Raw genomic sequence first — 13,960 nt, 5'->3', positions numbered from 1 at the left:
GGCGTAGCTAGGGCCCATGCGAGTGCCCATAGCTACGCCTCTGGTTTGGAGGAAGTGGGAGGAGTCAAAGGAGAAGTTGTTGAGGGTAAGAACCAGCTCTGCTAGGCGGAGGAGAGTGTTGGTAGATGGGGATTGGCTGGTTCTACGGTCAAGGAAGAAATGGAGGGCTTCGAGACCATCCTTGTGGGGGATGGAAGTGTAGAGTGACTGGACATCCATGGTAAAGATGAGGGAGTGGGGGCCTGGGAACCGGAAGTTATCCAGGAGATGGAGGGCGTGAGGTGTCTTGGACGTAGGTGGGGAGGGATTTAACCAGGGGGGATAGGATGGAGTCGAGGTAGGTGGAGATAAGTTCGGTGGGGCATGAGCAGGCAGAGACAATGGGTCTGCCGGGACAGTTCTGTTTATGGATTTTGGGTAGGAGGTAGAATCGGGCCGTGCGGGGCTGGGGAACTATGAGATTGGAGGCACTGAGGGGTAGATCACCGGAGATGGTGAGGTCAGTGATGGTGCTGCTGATAAAGGTCTGGTGTTTATCGGTGGGGTCATGGTCCAGGGATAGGTAGGAAGAGGTGTCTGAGAGTTGTTGTCTGGCCTCGGTCTGGTAGAGGTCAGCACGCCAGACTACCACAGCCCCTCCCTTGTCAGCGGGTTTGATGACTAAGTCAGGGTTGTTGCAGAGTGAGTGGAGGGCTGCACGTTCAGGAGGGGAGAGGTTAGAGTGAGTCAGGGGAGTGGAAAATTTGAGGCGGTTAATGTCACGCCGGCAGTTGGAGATAAAAAGTTCTAGTGAGGGTAGTTGGCCATACGGGGGGGGTCCAAGAGGAGGGGGTCCGTTGGAGACGGGAGAAGGGGTCATCAGTGGGGGATGGGGACTCCTTCCCATGGAAAAAGGCTCGGAGGCGGAGGTGGAGGAAGAAGAGCTCCACGTCATGGCGGACGTGGAACTCGTTGATGTGGGGGCGGAGGGGAACAAAGGTAAGGCCTCTGCTGAGGACAGACCGTTCAGTGTCTGAATGGGGGAGGTCAGGGGGGATGGTGAACACCCGGCAATGGTGGGGGTTGGGGTCGGATGGAGGCAGGGGGGCAGGTGGAGGGGGAGGGGATATATGGTGAGGGGGTGGTGGGTTGACAGAGCAGAGGGGGGCATGAGGACCGATGTGGGGAGTAGTTAGGGTCTCCTGGCTAGAGGGGGAAGGGGGAGACCCAGTGGAACCCCTGCTGTGGTTACCAGTAGTAGGGGGTGGGCAGTAGGACCCAGCGGTGCTGTGGGGCTCTGCCTGGTGGGGGCTGTGGGCCCAGCGCGGTGTGTGTGTGGGCCCAGCGCGGTGTGTGTGTGGGCCCAGCGCGGTGTGTGTGTGGGCCCAGCGCGGTGTGTGTGTGGGCCCAGCGCGGTGTGTGTGTGGGCCCAGCGCGGTGTCTGTGGGCCCAGCGCGGTGTGTGTGGCAGTGCGGTGTCTGTGGGCCCAGCGCTGTGTGTGTGGGCCCAGCGCGGTGTGTGTGGGCCCAGCGCGGTGTGTGTGGGCCCAGCGCTGTGTGTGTGGGCCCAGAGCGGTGTGTGTGGGCCCAGCCCGGTGTGTGTGGGCCCAGCGCGGTGTGTGTGGGCCCAGCCCGGTGTGTGTGGGCCCCGCGCGGTGTGTGTGGGCCCAGCCCGGTGTGTGTGGGCCCAGCGCGGTGTGTGTGGGCCCAGAGCGGTGTGTGTGGGCCCAGCGCGGTGTGTGTGGACCCAGCGCGGTGTGTGTGGGCCCAGCGCGGTGTGTGTGGGCCCAGCGCGGTGTGTGTGGGCCCAGCGCGGTGTGTGTGGGCCCAGCGCGGTGTGTGTGGGCCCAGTGCGGTGTCTGTGGGCCCAGCGCGGTGTGTGTGGGCCCAGCACGGTGTCTGTGGGCCCAGCGCGGTGTGTGTGGGCCCAGCGCGGTGTGTGTGGGCCCAGCGCTGTGTGTGTGGGCCCAGAGCGGTGTGTGTGGGCCCAGCCCGGTGTGTGTGGGCCCAGCGCGGTGTGTGTGGGCCCAGCCCGGTGTGTGTGGGCCCAGCGCGGTGTGTGTGGGCCCAGCCCGGTGTGTGTGGGCCCAGCGCGGTGTGTGTGGGCCCAGCCCGGTGTGTGTGGGCCCAGCGCTGTGTGTGTGGGCCCAGCGCGGTGTGTGTGTGGGCCCAGCGCGGTGTGTGTGTGGGCCCAGCGTAGTGTGTGTGTGGGCCCAGCGTGGTGTGTGTGGGCCCAGCGAGGTGTGTGTGGGCCCAGCGCGGTGTGTGTGGGCCCAGCGCGGTGTGTGTGGGCCCAGCGCGGTGTGTGTGGGCCGGGCGGTTACCTGTAGTGGGGGGTGGGCAGTAGGACCCAGCGGTGCTGTGGGACTCTGCCTGGTGGGGTGTAAGATAGTTGTATAGTAGTTTATTGTTTGTCTTGTATTATGGCGGTGGATTCTGTTTTGGTTTTATTGTATTGTATATATTATTATAATATTTGAATAAATATTTTTGATTAAAAAAAAGTTGTCACAGGTTACAAGAAAAAGGCAGGAGAATGTGGTTGAGGGAAAAACAGATCGGCCATGATTGAATGGCAGAGCAGACTCGATGGGCCGAATGACCTCATTCTGCTCCAATGTCTTCTGAACTTATGTTGCTGGACCTGCTCGGTTACTCTGGTACTTTGTGTTTGAATCAAAGATTCCAGAATCTACAGTTCCTCCATTGAGCATAATCTTGTGTAGGAAAAAACCTGCAGATGCTGGTTTAAACCGATGGTAGACACAAAATGCTGGAGTAACACAGCGGGACAGGCAGCATCTCTGGAGAGAAGGAATGGGTGACATTTCGAGTCAAGACCCTTCAGATTGGTCAGGGATAAGGGAAACGAGAGATATAGACGGTGATGTGGAGAGATAAAGAACAATGAATGAAAGATATGCACAAAACTAACGATGATGAGGGAAACAGGCCATTGTAAGCTGTTTGTAGGGAGAAAATGAGAAACTAGAGCGACTTGGGTGGGGGAGGGATAGAGAGAGGGGGAATGCTGGGGCTACCTGAAGTGAGACAAATCAATATTCATACACTGGGCTGTAAGCTGCCCAAGTGAAATATGAGATGCTGCTCCTCCAGTTTACGTTTAGCCTCACTCTGACAATGGAGGAGACCAAGGACAGAAAGGTCAGTGTAGGAATGGGAAGGAGAATTAAAGTGTCCAGCAACCGGGAGATCAGATTGGTTCACGTGGGCTGAGCGAAGGTGTTCTGTGAAATGATCGCCCAGTCTGCCTTTGGTCTCACCGATGTATAAGAGTTCACATCTTATTTCATACCTGACCAGTTTTTCCCTATACTATTTGTATCAGAATTGAAGTTGTGGTCTAGACTTGAATGGGAAATAACTGCAAGAACTTAAGCTGCAGCATGCCATAAAAGAATCTTTTGTGGATTGTTGCATGCAACAATATCCAGATCTAGCAGACCAGTCAACAGACCAGTTAACAGTAACAGTTAAAAAAAACACAGTAAATGATGACAATTATCCTTATCTTTATTTTTATTTATAATGAATGTCTCTTGCTATCCACTTTGCTGCACTGTAACACTGTAAATTTTCCATTCCCACTGATGTGGGACAAATAAAGGAATATATTATTATTATTATCTAATTCTGCATGCACTGACAAACTTGCAGGTGTAGTTACAAAGATGCATTGCACATTTGTTGGATCGCTGTAATTTGTCCAGTTGTCCAACTATGATGGATGTACAGAACTTCAGCCAGCAGTTCTGAATATATATGTGGACAGCTCATTTATTACTTCTGATCATGCCCATGAAATACAGAAGTCTGAGATGAGCTGGAGGTTGGATACTGGGGAAGATGAACTCGTGTGCCACTGCAATACACCATTGAGTTCCTGATTTTAAGGGCCAGATGCAGTTTAAATCTGGTCCCTCAGCTTTTATGCAAGCTATGGCTGGCATGAGTAAGGTTCTTGACCTTCATTAAAATAATGACTGCAGGTTAGTAGATCATTTTTCTTTATCTTGGTCTTCAGTTTCTAGTGGTTTAAATTAAATCTGGTTGAATTTTGATCAAATATCTGCAAGCTGCCCAGGCGAAATATGAGGTGCTGTACCTCCAATTTCCGGTGGGCCTCACTATGGCACTGGAGGAGGCCCATGACAGAAAGGTCAGACTGGGAATGGAGGGGGAGTTGAAGTGCTCGGCCACTGGGAGATCAGATTGGTTAACGCGGACCGAGCGCAGGTGTTGAGCGAAGCGATCGCCGAGCCTGCGTTTGGTTTCGCCGATGTAAATGAGTTGACATCTGGGGCAGCGGATGCAATAGATGAGGTTGGAGGAGGTGCAGGTGAACCTCTGTCTCACCTGGAAAGACTGTTTGGGTCCTTGGATGGAGTTGAGGGGGGAGGTAAAGGGACAGGTGTTGCATCTCCTGCGGGACCAATCTGATCTCCCAGTGGCTGAGCACTTCAACTCCCCCTCCCACTCCCAGTCTGACCTTTCTGTCATGGGCCTCCTCCAGTGCCATAGTGAGGCCCACCGGAAATTGGAGGAACAGCACCTCATATTTCACCTGGGCAGCTTGCAGCCCAGCGGTATGAACATCGACTTCTCCAACTTTAGATAGTTCCTCTGTCCCTCCCGTCCCCTCCCCCTTCCCAGATCTCCCTCTATCTTCCTGTCTCCACCTATATCCTTCCTTCGTCCCGCCCCCCCTGACATCAGTCTGAAGAAGGGTCTCGACCCGAAATATCTGCCATTCCTTCTCTCCTGAGATGCTGCCTGACCTGCTGAGTTACTCCAGCATTTTGTGAACTGCTGATGGTAGCATAATGAATTCTAAAGTGTATAGACACATCCTATCTGCTCAAGTTCAAACAAATGCCTCAAAACTCATAGAGAGAAGGAACGGGTGACATTTCGGGTCGAGACAATCAGTCTGAAGACGGGTCTCGACCTAAAACGTCACCCATTCCTTCTCTCCTGAGATGCTGCCTGACCTGCTGAGTTACTCCAGTATTTTGTGTCCTTCTTCGAGCAAAATCTTGTTATTTTTGTCATGTATTAATAAAGCCCAAAAGTTAATTTTTTCCACAGCTTTTTAAAATCTGTTTGTATACTATAAAGTGAGATAGTTTCACCCCCCATGTCTCCCTCTTGCTGCACTCCCTTAAAATTGCACCTTTTAACTCACATTGCCTCTGTCAGACTCGTTATTGAAATGAGTTGGATAGAGCTCTAGGGGCTAGTGGAATCAGGAGATATGGGGAGAAGGCAGGCACAGGTTACTGATTGTGGATGATCAGCCATGATCACAATGAATGGGGGTGCTGGCTCAAAGGGCCAAATGGCCTCCTCCTGCACCTATTTTCTATGTTTCTATGATTACTTTACAACTCACAGTGTTCATTTGCTTCATCCAGTCTGCTCATTTCACAAATTAATAACATTCAATCACAACAATAGGATGCCTTTACTCGAAATACTTTTAGTTTAGAGATACAGCGCGGAAACAGGCCCTTTGGCCCACCGGGTCCGCGTCGACACTGGGCACTTTTTTTTAACATTTACCAAGCCAATTAACCTACAAACCTGTACGTCTTTGGAGTGTGGGAGGAAACCGAAGATCTCGGAGAAAACCCATGTGGTTACGGGGAGAACGTACAAACTCCGTACAGACAGCACCCGTAGTCGGGATGGAACCCGGGTCTCCGGCGCTGCATTCGCTGTAAGGCAGCAACTCTACCGCTGTGCCACCATTGCTCCATATACTTTGCAATTAAATCTCTAAAAGTATTTCCGCTCCTTACATGATGCAGATGGGCACATCTCAGCCATACACTCTGTCTCCACAAAACTCCTACTTTGCATCCCGTCAGCGTTACCCTTTGTTAATAACATAACAATAAACTGTACAAAACAATAAAGCATAGTCTCATTGAGTTGAGTCTCATTGTCTGTGCTCGTTTTCACCCAGCACACAGCTAACAATGGCCTGTTTCCTTAATCATCGTTACTTTTTGCATATCATAGAAACATAGACAATAGGTGCAGGAGGAGGCCATTTGGCCCTTCGTGCCAGCACCACCATTCATTGTGATCATGGCTGATCATCCAAAATCAGTAACCCGTGCCTGCCTTCTCCCCATAGCCCTTGATTCTAGCCACAAGAGCTCTATCTAACTGTCTCTTGAAAACATCAAGTGAATTGGCCTCCACAGCCTTCTGTAGCAGAGAATTCCACAGATTCACAACTCTCTGGGTGAAAAAGCTTTTCCTCATCTCAGTCCTAAAAGGCCTACCCGTTATTCTTAGACTGTGACCCCTGGTTCTGGACTCCCCCAACATCGGGAACATTTTTCCTGCATCTAGCCTATCCAATCCCTTAAGAATTTTATATGTTTCCATAAGTCTACTCTCATCCTTCTAAATTCCAGTGAATATAAGCCCAGTCGATTCATTCTTTCATCATATGCCAGTCCCACCATCCTGGGAATTAACCTGGTGAACCTACGCTGCACTCCCTTAATAGCAAGAATGTCTTTCATTTATTTGTTCCACATCACTCTCCATCACCGTCTATATCTCTCATTTCCCTTTCTCCTGACTCAGTCTGAAGAAGGGTCTCGACCCGAAACATCATCTATTCCCTTTCTCCAGAGGTGCTGAGTGTCCCGCTGAGTTACTCCAGCTTTTTGTGTCTATCTACGTACGGTTCAAACCAGCATCTGCAGTTCCTTCCTACAAAGCATAGGATGCTATTTTTTTTAAGTGTAACCCCATTTCTGCCATTTCAATATTCATGCCAAACCTATCACCATTGTCAGTTTCCAATTAAGATTGGAGTTAAGAGGAAAGAGTTTCATTGTCATATGTACCTACAATGGGATAATGACATTCTTACTGGCCTATTAACACTAAACATTCAAATAAATATACAATAATCAATAATGCAATAAATTCATATTCAGTAGTACGAGGTAACCAGAGGATTCTAGTTTATTCCAGGTGCCTTTTCTACTAAATTTATCTTTCTCATTTGGTTGTCAATTTTATGATTTTATCAACGGATGTATTCAAGAGAGAGTTGGTTAGTTAGTTAGTTAGTTAGTTAGTTAGTTAGTTAGTTAGTTAGTTAGTTAGCTCTCAGGGCTAATGGAATCAAGGGATATGGGGAGAAAGCAGGAACGGGGTACTGATTGTGGATAATCAGCTATGATCATATTGAATGGCGGTGCTGGCTCGAAAGGCCGAATAGCCTACTCCTACACCTATTTTCTATGTTTCCATGTTTGTGTTTCTATATGGTATTAGGTTGAATAACAAAGAGTTTTTGGAGCAAAATAAAATATTTAGTCTTCTGGTTATGAAGACAAAATAGTTCAACTGAAAAAAGTATCCAAACCAGGTTAGAAATTCTTCGATGGAAATGCTGACTAAAAATCACTGTGATCAACCCAATTGTTTATATCACAAAATGCTGGAGTAACTCAGCAGGTCAGGCAGCATCTCAGGAGAGAAAGAATGGGTGACGTTTCGGGTCGAGACCCTTCTTCAGACTCCAGCATTTTGTGATACCTTCGATTTGTACCAGCATCTGCAGTTATTTTCCAAACCCAATTGATTATGTAATTTGTTTTCAAAAAGTAGACTCATTTGATTTTGGCCATCAGCTTGCTCATTGTTAAAAGGTTCTAGACACTCTCAGTGTTGTTGATTCCACAGGTACGCATTACAGAAGCTATGATTTCAAGGATACAAAATCATTTTGTAAAATACTTAGTGTTTTATTTCTTACCAGACCAAGTGGACCCGTTGGGCCCAAACCTCTCCTGCATTGGTGCAGCACCCACTCCCCCCCCCTCCTCTCTCTCCCCCTCCCCCTCTCCCCCTCCTCCCCCTTCCTTCCCTCCTCCCCCCTCCCTCCCCCCTCTCCTCCCCTCCCTTCCTCCCTCCTCCCCTACCCCCTCCCTCCAGCCCCGCTCCCCCTTCCCCTCCCCTCCCCCTTCCCTCCACTCCATCCCCCTAAACCTCCTTCCCCCCTCCCTCCCTCCCTCCCTCCCTAGGAGATAGATTTAAACTTTAAAATGTGAATAACTTTTAAAATATAACACCGATTTCAATGAAACTTCTTCCATTAGCACCAAAGGGATGACGGTGAGTAAGGTGGGCCTAAAATTGTTGTGCTTAAAATTGTTGTGCTATCGTGTACCGTTTTGGCTGTAGTTCAGGAACAAACAAACAAACGAGAGTTTTGGTATATAGATTACATGCACAATTCATAACAATAGAATGTAAACATTAACTTAGTTATAATGGAAAATTATTAATTTCAAATTTATATGGAGTATTGTGTAGGAAGGAACTGCAGACGCTGGTTTAAACCAGATAGACACAAAAGGCTGGAGTAACTCAGCGGGTCAGGCAGCATCTCTGGAGAAAAGGAATAGGTGACATTTCGGGTCGAGACCCTCCTTCAGAGTATTTTTGTGAAGACCCTGAATGTAAGTAAGAACGAGCGGGCATGGTGGCACAGCGGTAGAGTTGCTGCCTTACAGCGAATGCAGCGCCGGAGACCCGGGTTCCATCCCGACTACGGGTGTTGTCTGTACGGAGTTTGTACGTTCTCCCCGTGACCTGCGTGGGTTTTCTCCGAGATCTTCGGTTTCCTCCCACACTCCAAAGACGTGCAGGTTTGTAGGTTAATTGGCTTGGTAAATGTAAAAATTGTCCCTAGTGGGTGTTGGATAGTGTTAGTGTGCGGGGATCGCTGGTCGGCGTGGACACGGTGGGCCAAACAGGCCTGTTGTTGGGTGTGGGTGTTGGATAGTGTTAGTGTGCGGGGATCGCTGGTCGGCGCGGACACGGTGGGCCAAACAGGCCTGTTGTTGGGTGTGGGTGTTGGATAGTGTTAGTGTGCGGGGATCACTGGTCGGCGCGGACACGGTGGGCCAAACAGGCCTGTTCCTGCCCTGCATCTCTAAACTAAACTCAAAGAACACAATTTAGACTCAAACCATGAAAGCACAGGTTATTCATTCTAATCTCATATTGATATTTGTTTTCAAGTGAACAATCACAAGTTTATTTATCGGCATTGGCAGCATTTGATATATGGTCTTTCAGGATCTCAGGATAGTCTGAAGAAGGGCCTCGACCCGAAACATCACCCATTCCTTCTCTCTGAGATTTAAAAAATTAAGGGAAAATCTGGCAGACACTGCCCGAGAAGATTGTGGAAGCAAATATTTCCACCATTTAAAGAAGTATCTTGATTAGTGCTTAAATTACCAAGGCATAGAAGACTACAGACCAAGTGCTGATAAAGAAGTTTAGTATGTCTCGCTTTAAAGAACCATTGTGTAGCTGCAACAATAGAACCATATAATTGAAATAAAATGTAATGTATTTTTGTCTTTATTAGATGGAAGGTATTTTATGAATAGGTTTCACTTGCAATACAATAATTCTATAAAAGTCTTAGAAATATTACTTAAAATGCATTGCAAGTTACAAATCCTTGTAAAAACACCACAAAGACTACAGAAGAGGATGGTTTACATGCTATGCAAACTCAAAAATATATGATACATACACATTAATCCACCGTGGGACTTTACTTCAGCATGCCATTTTGAATAAGTGCAGCTAACTTAATGATGTACTGCTTACATCAAAGCTTGCATAGTATCTGGACTTGTTATTTTGATTTTCAGTGACCTCACCATGCTTCCTGGCAGGGTGAGATCCTCGGTAGACCAAGTCGTAAAGACCGGCGAGAACAGCACGTGCACGTGAGGCAAGCAGTAAATAAGATATCAAATCAATACAAAAATCATTCTTATTTACAAGTGTTTTTACAATGAAAACGCATTGCGACATTAAATGCGATGATGATAATAAATGTGATTTTTTTATAGAGTTCATGGAATATCAGGATGGATCACAATGAAGTACAAAACAAATCAAATGCATCAATACATTTCGTTTCAAATAACGACACAACTTCTCCAAGAGCAAAGACAAATTATTTTGGAATGGCTCTATTAAAGTGCTAAAATATGGGTAGGTAAATTCATAAAGTTATTTTGTACAGTATTAAAGCCACTTGGATTTCACAATTAAAATGTGTTTTTTTTTGGTTTTAAAAATGTAACATTTACACATACAAAACAAACACACAAGTTGGAGTGCACTGGGCGTATTTTGTAGCTTACTGTACGTTTACCAAACCCTATTTTGTGTACACACATCCATTAATCAGTTGAGTTTTCCGGCTTCATAATTTGGTAGGTTATCAAATATTCTGGATAAGCCTGGTAAGAGAGAAAAGAGATTTTAAAAGTATCCCATAGTTTTAACCATTATTAAATGTCAAGTATTTTTCTCAATGTTTTGAAACTTTCATTAAATAAACTCTACAAAATTAAATAGATCCATAATTCAAAAGGATCCATAATTCAAATAAAAATAATCTGCAAAGTGTAGTAAAGCAAGTTATGAATTTACAATTAAAATAAAACATGTTAAAAACTATGTAGGAAGGAACTGCAGATGCTGGTTTACATTGAAGTTAGACACAAAATGCTGGAGTAACTCAGTGGGACAGGCAGCATCTCTGGATAGAAGGAACGGGTAACGTTTTGGGTCGAGACCCTTCTACAGACTGTAGTTTTCAAAACTGTTCTGCCAACGGATGGAATGTGCATCAGTTTGGAGGAATCTATCCTAACTTTACTGAATTTGTTTCAGAAGCCATTTTAGTGTACAGTAGTTTTGACTTCATTTACAGATGCACATTTAATAAAATCTCAAAGTTCAAAAAGCTAACAAACAAAATGTGGTATCATACTTGGGATCTGTGCCAAATAGTTACGATAATTGTGGTATTAGTCGTGACATTAGGATTCATTGTCATTTCTTAGTGGTAGGTGAATGATTTACATGTTTGAATCTGCTTTGTTTCCCTTCTTTAAAACTTTTATTGAATCAAAAAGTATTTGTGTATCAGTTGCAGAATTGCAGTGAAGGAACATTTCTTGAACATACCTGTTCACCTCTATAAATAACATATTCTGCCAGTGCTAATCCATTTACACTAGGGCGACCAGTGACAGAATGATGGCCAGGTGGTGCATGAGCCATTTTCATTGCACTGAACTGCAAAAATGATTTGCCCAATGTAACACGACAGAACACCATTTGCCTGTTGAAGAGAAATAGTGAAAAATTAAATTGCCAGTAGAAAGCAGCCATAAATAGCGGAAATACCCGATAACTTCAGGACTATGTCCATTTACTATGTTTGGCGTGGTAGCCACACAAATTGTCCATCTCATAACCAGTTAAAAGAATAAATATTTTTGATACTGAGGACTGGTAAGTCATAGACCACACTTCAAGTTTCTCAGTGCTTAAGAGATAGTCACAATATTTCAAAAGCTGTATTTCAGAAAAATGATTTTGTTAAAGTATCAACAGCTATGTTATTTCTAATCCCTCCATAAGCAGATGGCTGCACAACATACCCTCGTCCAAATGCAATTTCTACCCTAATAGGCATGACCACCTTGGGTGTTACTGGTATAGCACCATCTCTGCCTCAGAAGGCAGTGGAGGCCAATTCTCTGGATGCTTCCAAGAGGGAGTTAGATAGGGCTCTTAAAGGTAGTGGAGTCAAGGGATATGGGGAGAAGGCAGGAACAGGGTACTGATTGTGGATGATCAGCCATGATCACAGGGAATGGTGGTGCTGGCATGAAGGGCCGAATGGCCTCCTCCTGCACCTATTGTCTATCATCTATTTTGTATAACTGACTTGGCAGCATTTATTTTACACCATTATTTGTAAGTATTGGTTACAAATTATGTCTTGTTCAAACATTTATGCATGAAAGCTATGAAAGGTCAGATTACTAATTGAAAGCCTATTTAAACACAAAAAGAACACTTCTGCAAGAAACAGACATGTAATAGAACTTACCTATGACAAATGTAACAGGACCTATCTTTATGTAATGGACAACCTGTGCCACCACCAATTCCATAGACATACTGGTTACTTTTGGATGAATTTTCTGCAAAATAAATACCAGCTCCAAACATCCCTCCAATGTACGCATGCCTTTCATCAAAACCCTTGTGAATAATGGCATTTACAAAGGGAGAACCTGGAGAGGAAAAAATAAATTTTAAATATAGTGGAAATGAAAATAAATTCCATATAAACAAGAATTATATTCTGCATCAACTCTTCATGGGTGCCTTCCAACACCAAATGAAACCATGTTATCATTTGAATAAAAAAAATACAAATATATATTCATTGTCAAAAACTTGACTTGGGTGTTAACAGTAAGTCAAAGGCAATTTGCAGTGTTGGAAAAGAACTAGCACCTCGAGCTCTACCTAACTCTCTTTTAAAATCATCCAGTGAATTGGCCTCCACTGCCCTCTGTGGTAGAGAATTCCACAAATTCACAACTCTCTGGGTGAAAAAGTTTTTGCTCATCTCAGTTTTAAATGGGCTCCCCTTTATTCTTAGACTGTGGCCCCTGGTTCTGGACTCCCCCAACACTGGGAACATTTTTCCTGCATCTAGCTTGTCCAGTCCTTTTATAATTTTATAAGTCTCTATAAGATCCTCTCTCGTCCTTCTAAATTCCAGTGAATAGAAGCCCAGTCTTTCCAATCTTTCCTCATATGACAGTCCCGCCATCCTGGGGATTAACCTCATGAACCTACGCTGCACTGCCTCCATAGCAAGGATGTCCTTCCTCAAATTAGGAGACCAAAACTGCACACAATACTTCAGATGCGGTCTCACCAAGGCCCTGTACAAACTACAGAAGGACCTTTTTACTCCTCTACTCAAATCATTCTTAAATATGTCTACTATGAGCAATTAAAAAAACCTAAAAACAAATTTAAATTCAATACAAGGAATTAATATAGAATTAATGTAAATGAGTAGTTTATGTACAGTGTGGACTCAGTCCACTGAAGGACCTATTCCACGCTGCATGATTCCCTGAGTACTATGAACCATTTAAAAGGTCTACACAAAACAGTGCAGTCACACGTACCGGTTCCCCTTACTTAGAATGATCAGAGAATCTGTTCCTCCATCAGGGACAGCCCTAGTGGAAAGGATTCCCTAAAATAGTGGAGACTTGCCACAATTTTAAGCTCCCATGCAAACCTCTAACATTGGTGCACAGTTGAAAAAACAAGTAAACATAACTGTGGGAAACCAAGGTTTGCACAGAAACCATTAAGTGGGCAGGTGTCAACAACCAAGTCAAGTCAAGTCAATTTTATTTGTATAGCACATTTAAAAACAACCCACGTTGACCAAAGTGCAGTACATCAGTTCAGGTACTAAGAACAAACATACAATGGCACACAAACATAACAGCACATAAATAAACAGTTCACTGCGCCCTCTCAGAGGGCCTCAAACGCTAGGGAGTAGAAATAGGTTTTGAGCCTGGACTTAAAGGAGTCAATGGAGGGGGCAGTTCTGATGGGGAGAGGGATGCTGTTCCACAGTCTAGGAGCTGCAACCGCAAAAGTGCGGTCACCCCTGAGCTTAAGCCTAGACCGTGGGATAGTCAGTAGCCCCGTCGGCCGACCTGAGGGACCTGGAGATAGAGTGGTGGGTTAGAAGATTTTTGATATGGGGGGGGGGGCAAGCCCGTTTAGGGCTTTGTATGTGAATAGGAGGAGCTTGAAGTTGATTCTGTACCGTACTGGGAGCCAGTGGAGAGAGGCCAGAATCGGGGTGATGTAGTCCCTTTTACGGGTACCTGTCAGGAGTCTCGCTGCGGCGTTTTGGACCAATTGCAGGTGGGACAGGGATGATTGGCTGATCCCAGTGTATAGGGAGTTGCAGTAGTCAAGGCGGGAGGAAATGAATGCGTGGATGATTTTTTCAATGTCGTCAAATTGGAGGAATGGTTTGATTTTAG

At 45.7% G+C, this 13,960-nt stretch overlaps 1 protein-coding gene across 3 annotated transcripts in view; it reads right to left on the bottom strand.

Moving 5' to 3' along the window:
* Window positions 1-9,473: 9,473 nt before the first annotated feature.
* The window catches only part of LOC144601520 (poly [ADP-ribose] polymerase tankyrase-2-like), a 68,423-nt gene continuing 63,936 nt past the window's right edge, over window positions 9,474-13,960 (bottom strand). For all 3 annotated transcript variants that reach the window (XM_078413745.1, XM_078413746.1, XM_078413747.1), the window contains 3 exons: window positions 11,974-12,160; window positions 11,040-11,196; window positions 9,474-10,306 (listed from right to left, as the gene is read on the bottom strand). In XM_078413745.1, coding sequence (XP_078269871.1) covers window positions 10,247-10,306; window positions 11,040-11,196; window positions 11,974-12,160 — 404 coding nt within the window. In that variant the 3' untranslated portion in view covers window positions 9,474-10,246. The remainder of the gene's footprint in view (window positions 10,307-11,039; window positions 11,197-11,973; window positions 12,161-13,960) is intronic.

This window comes from Rhinoraja longicauda, chromosome 16 (genome assembly GCF_053455715.1).
Source record: "Rhinoraja longicauda isolate Sanriku21f chromosome 16, sRhiLon1.1, whole genome shotgun sequence".
In the NCBI taxonomy this organism is placed as follows: domain Eukaryota; kingdom Metazoa; phylum Chordata; class Chondrichthyes; order Rajiformes; family Arhynchobatidae; genus Rhinoraja; species Rhinoraja longicauda.
Note: the sequence above shows the minus strand (reverse complement) of the source record. Positions and strands in the feature narration are given on the sequence as shown.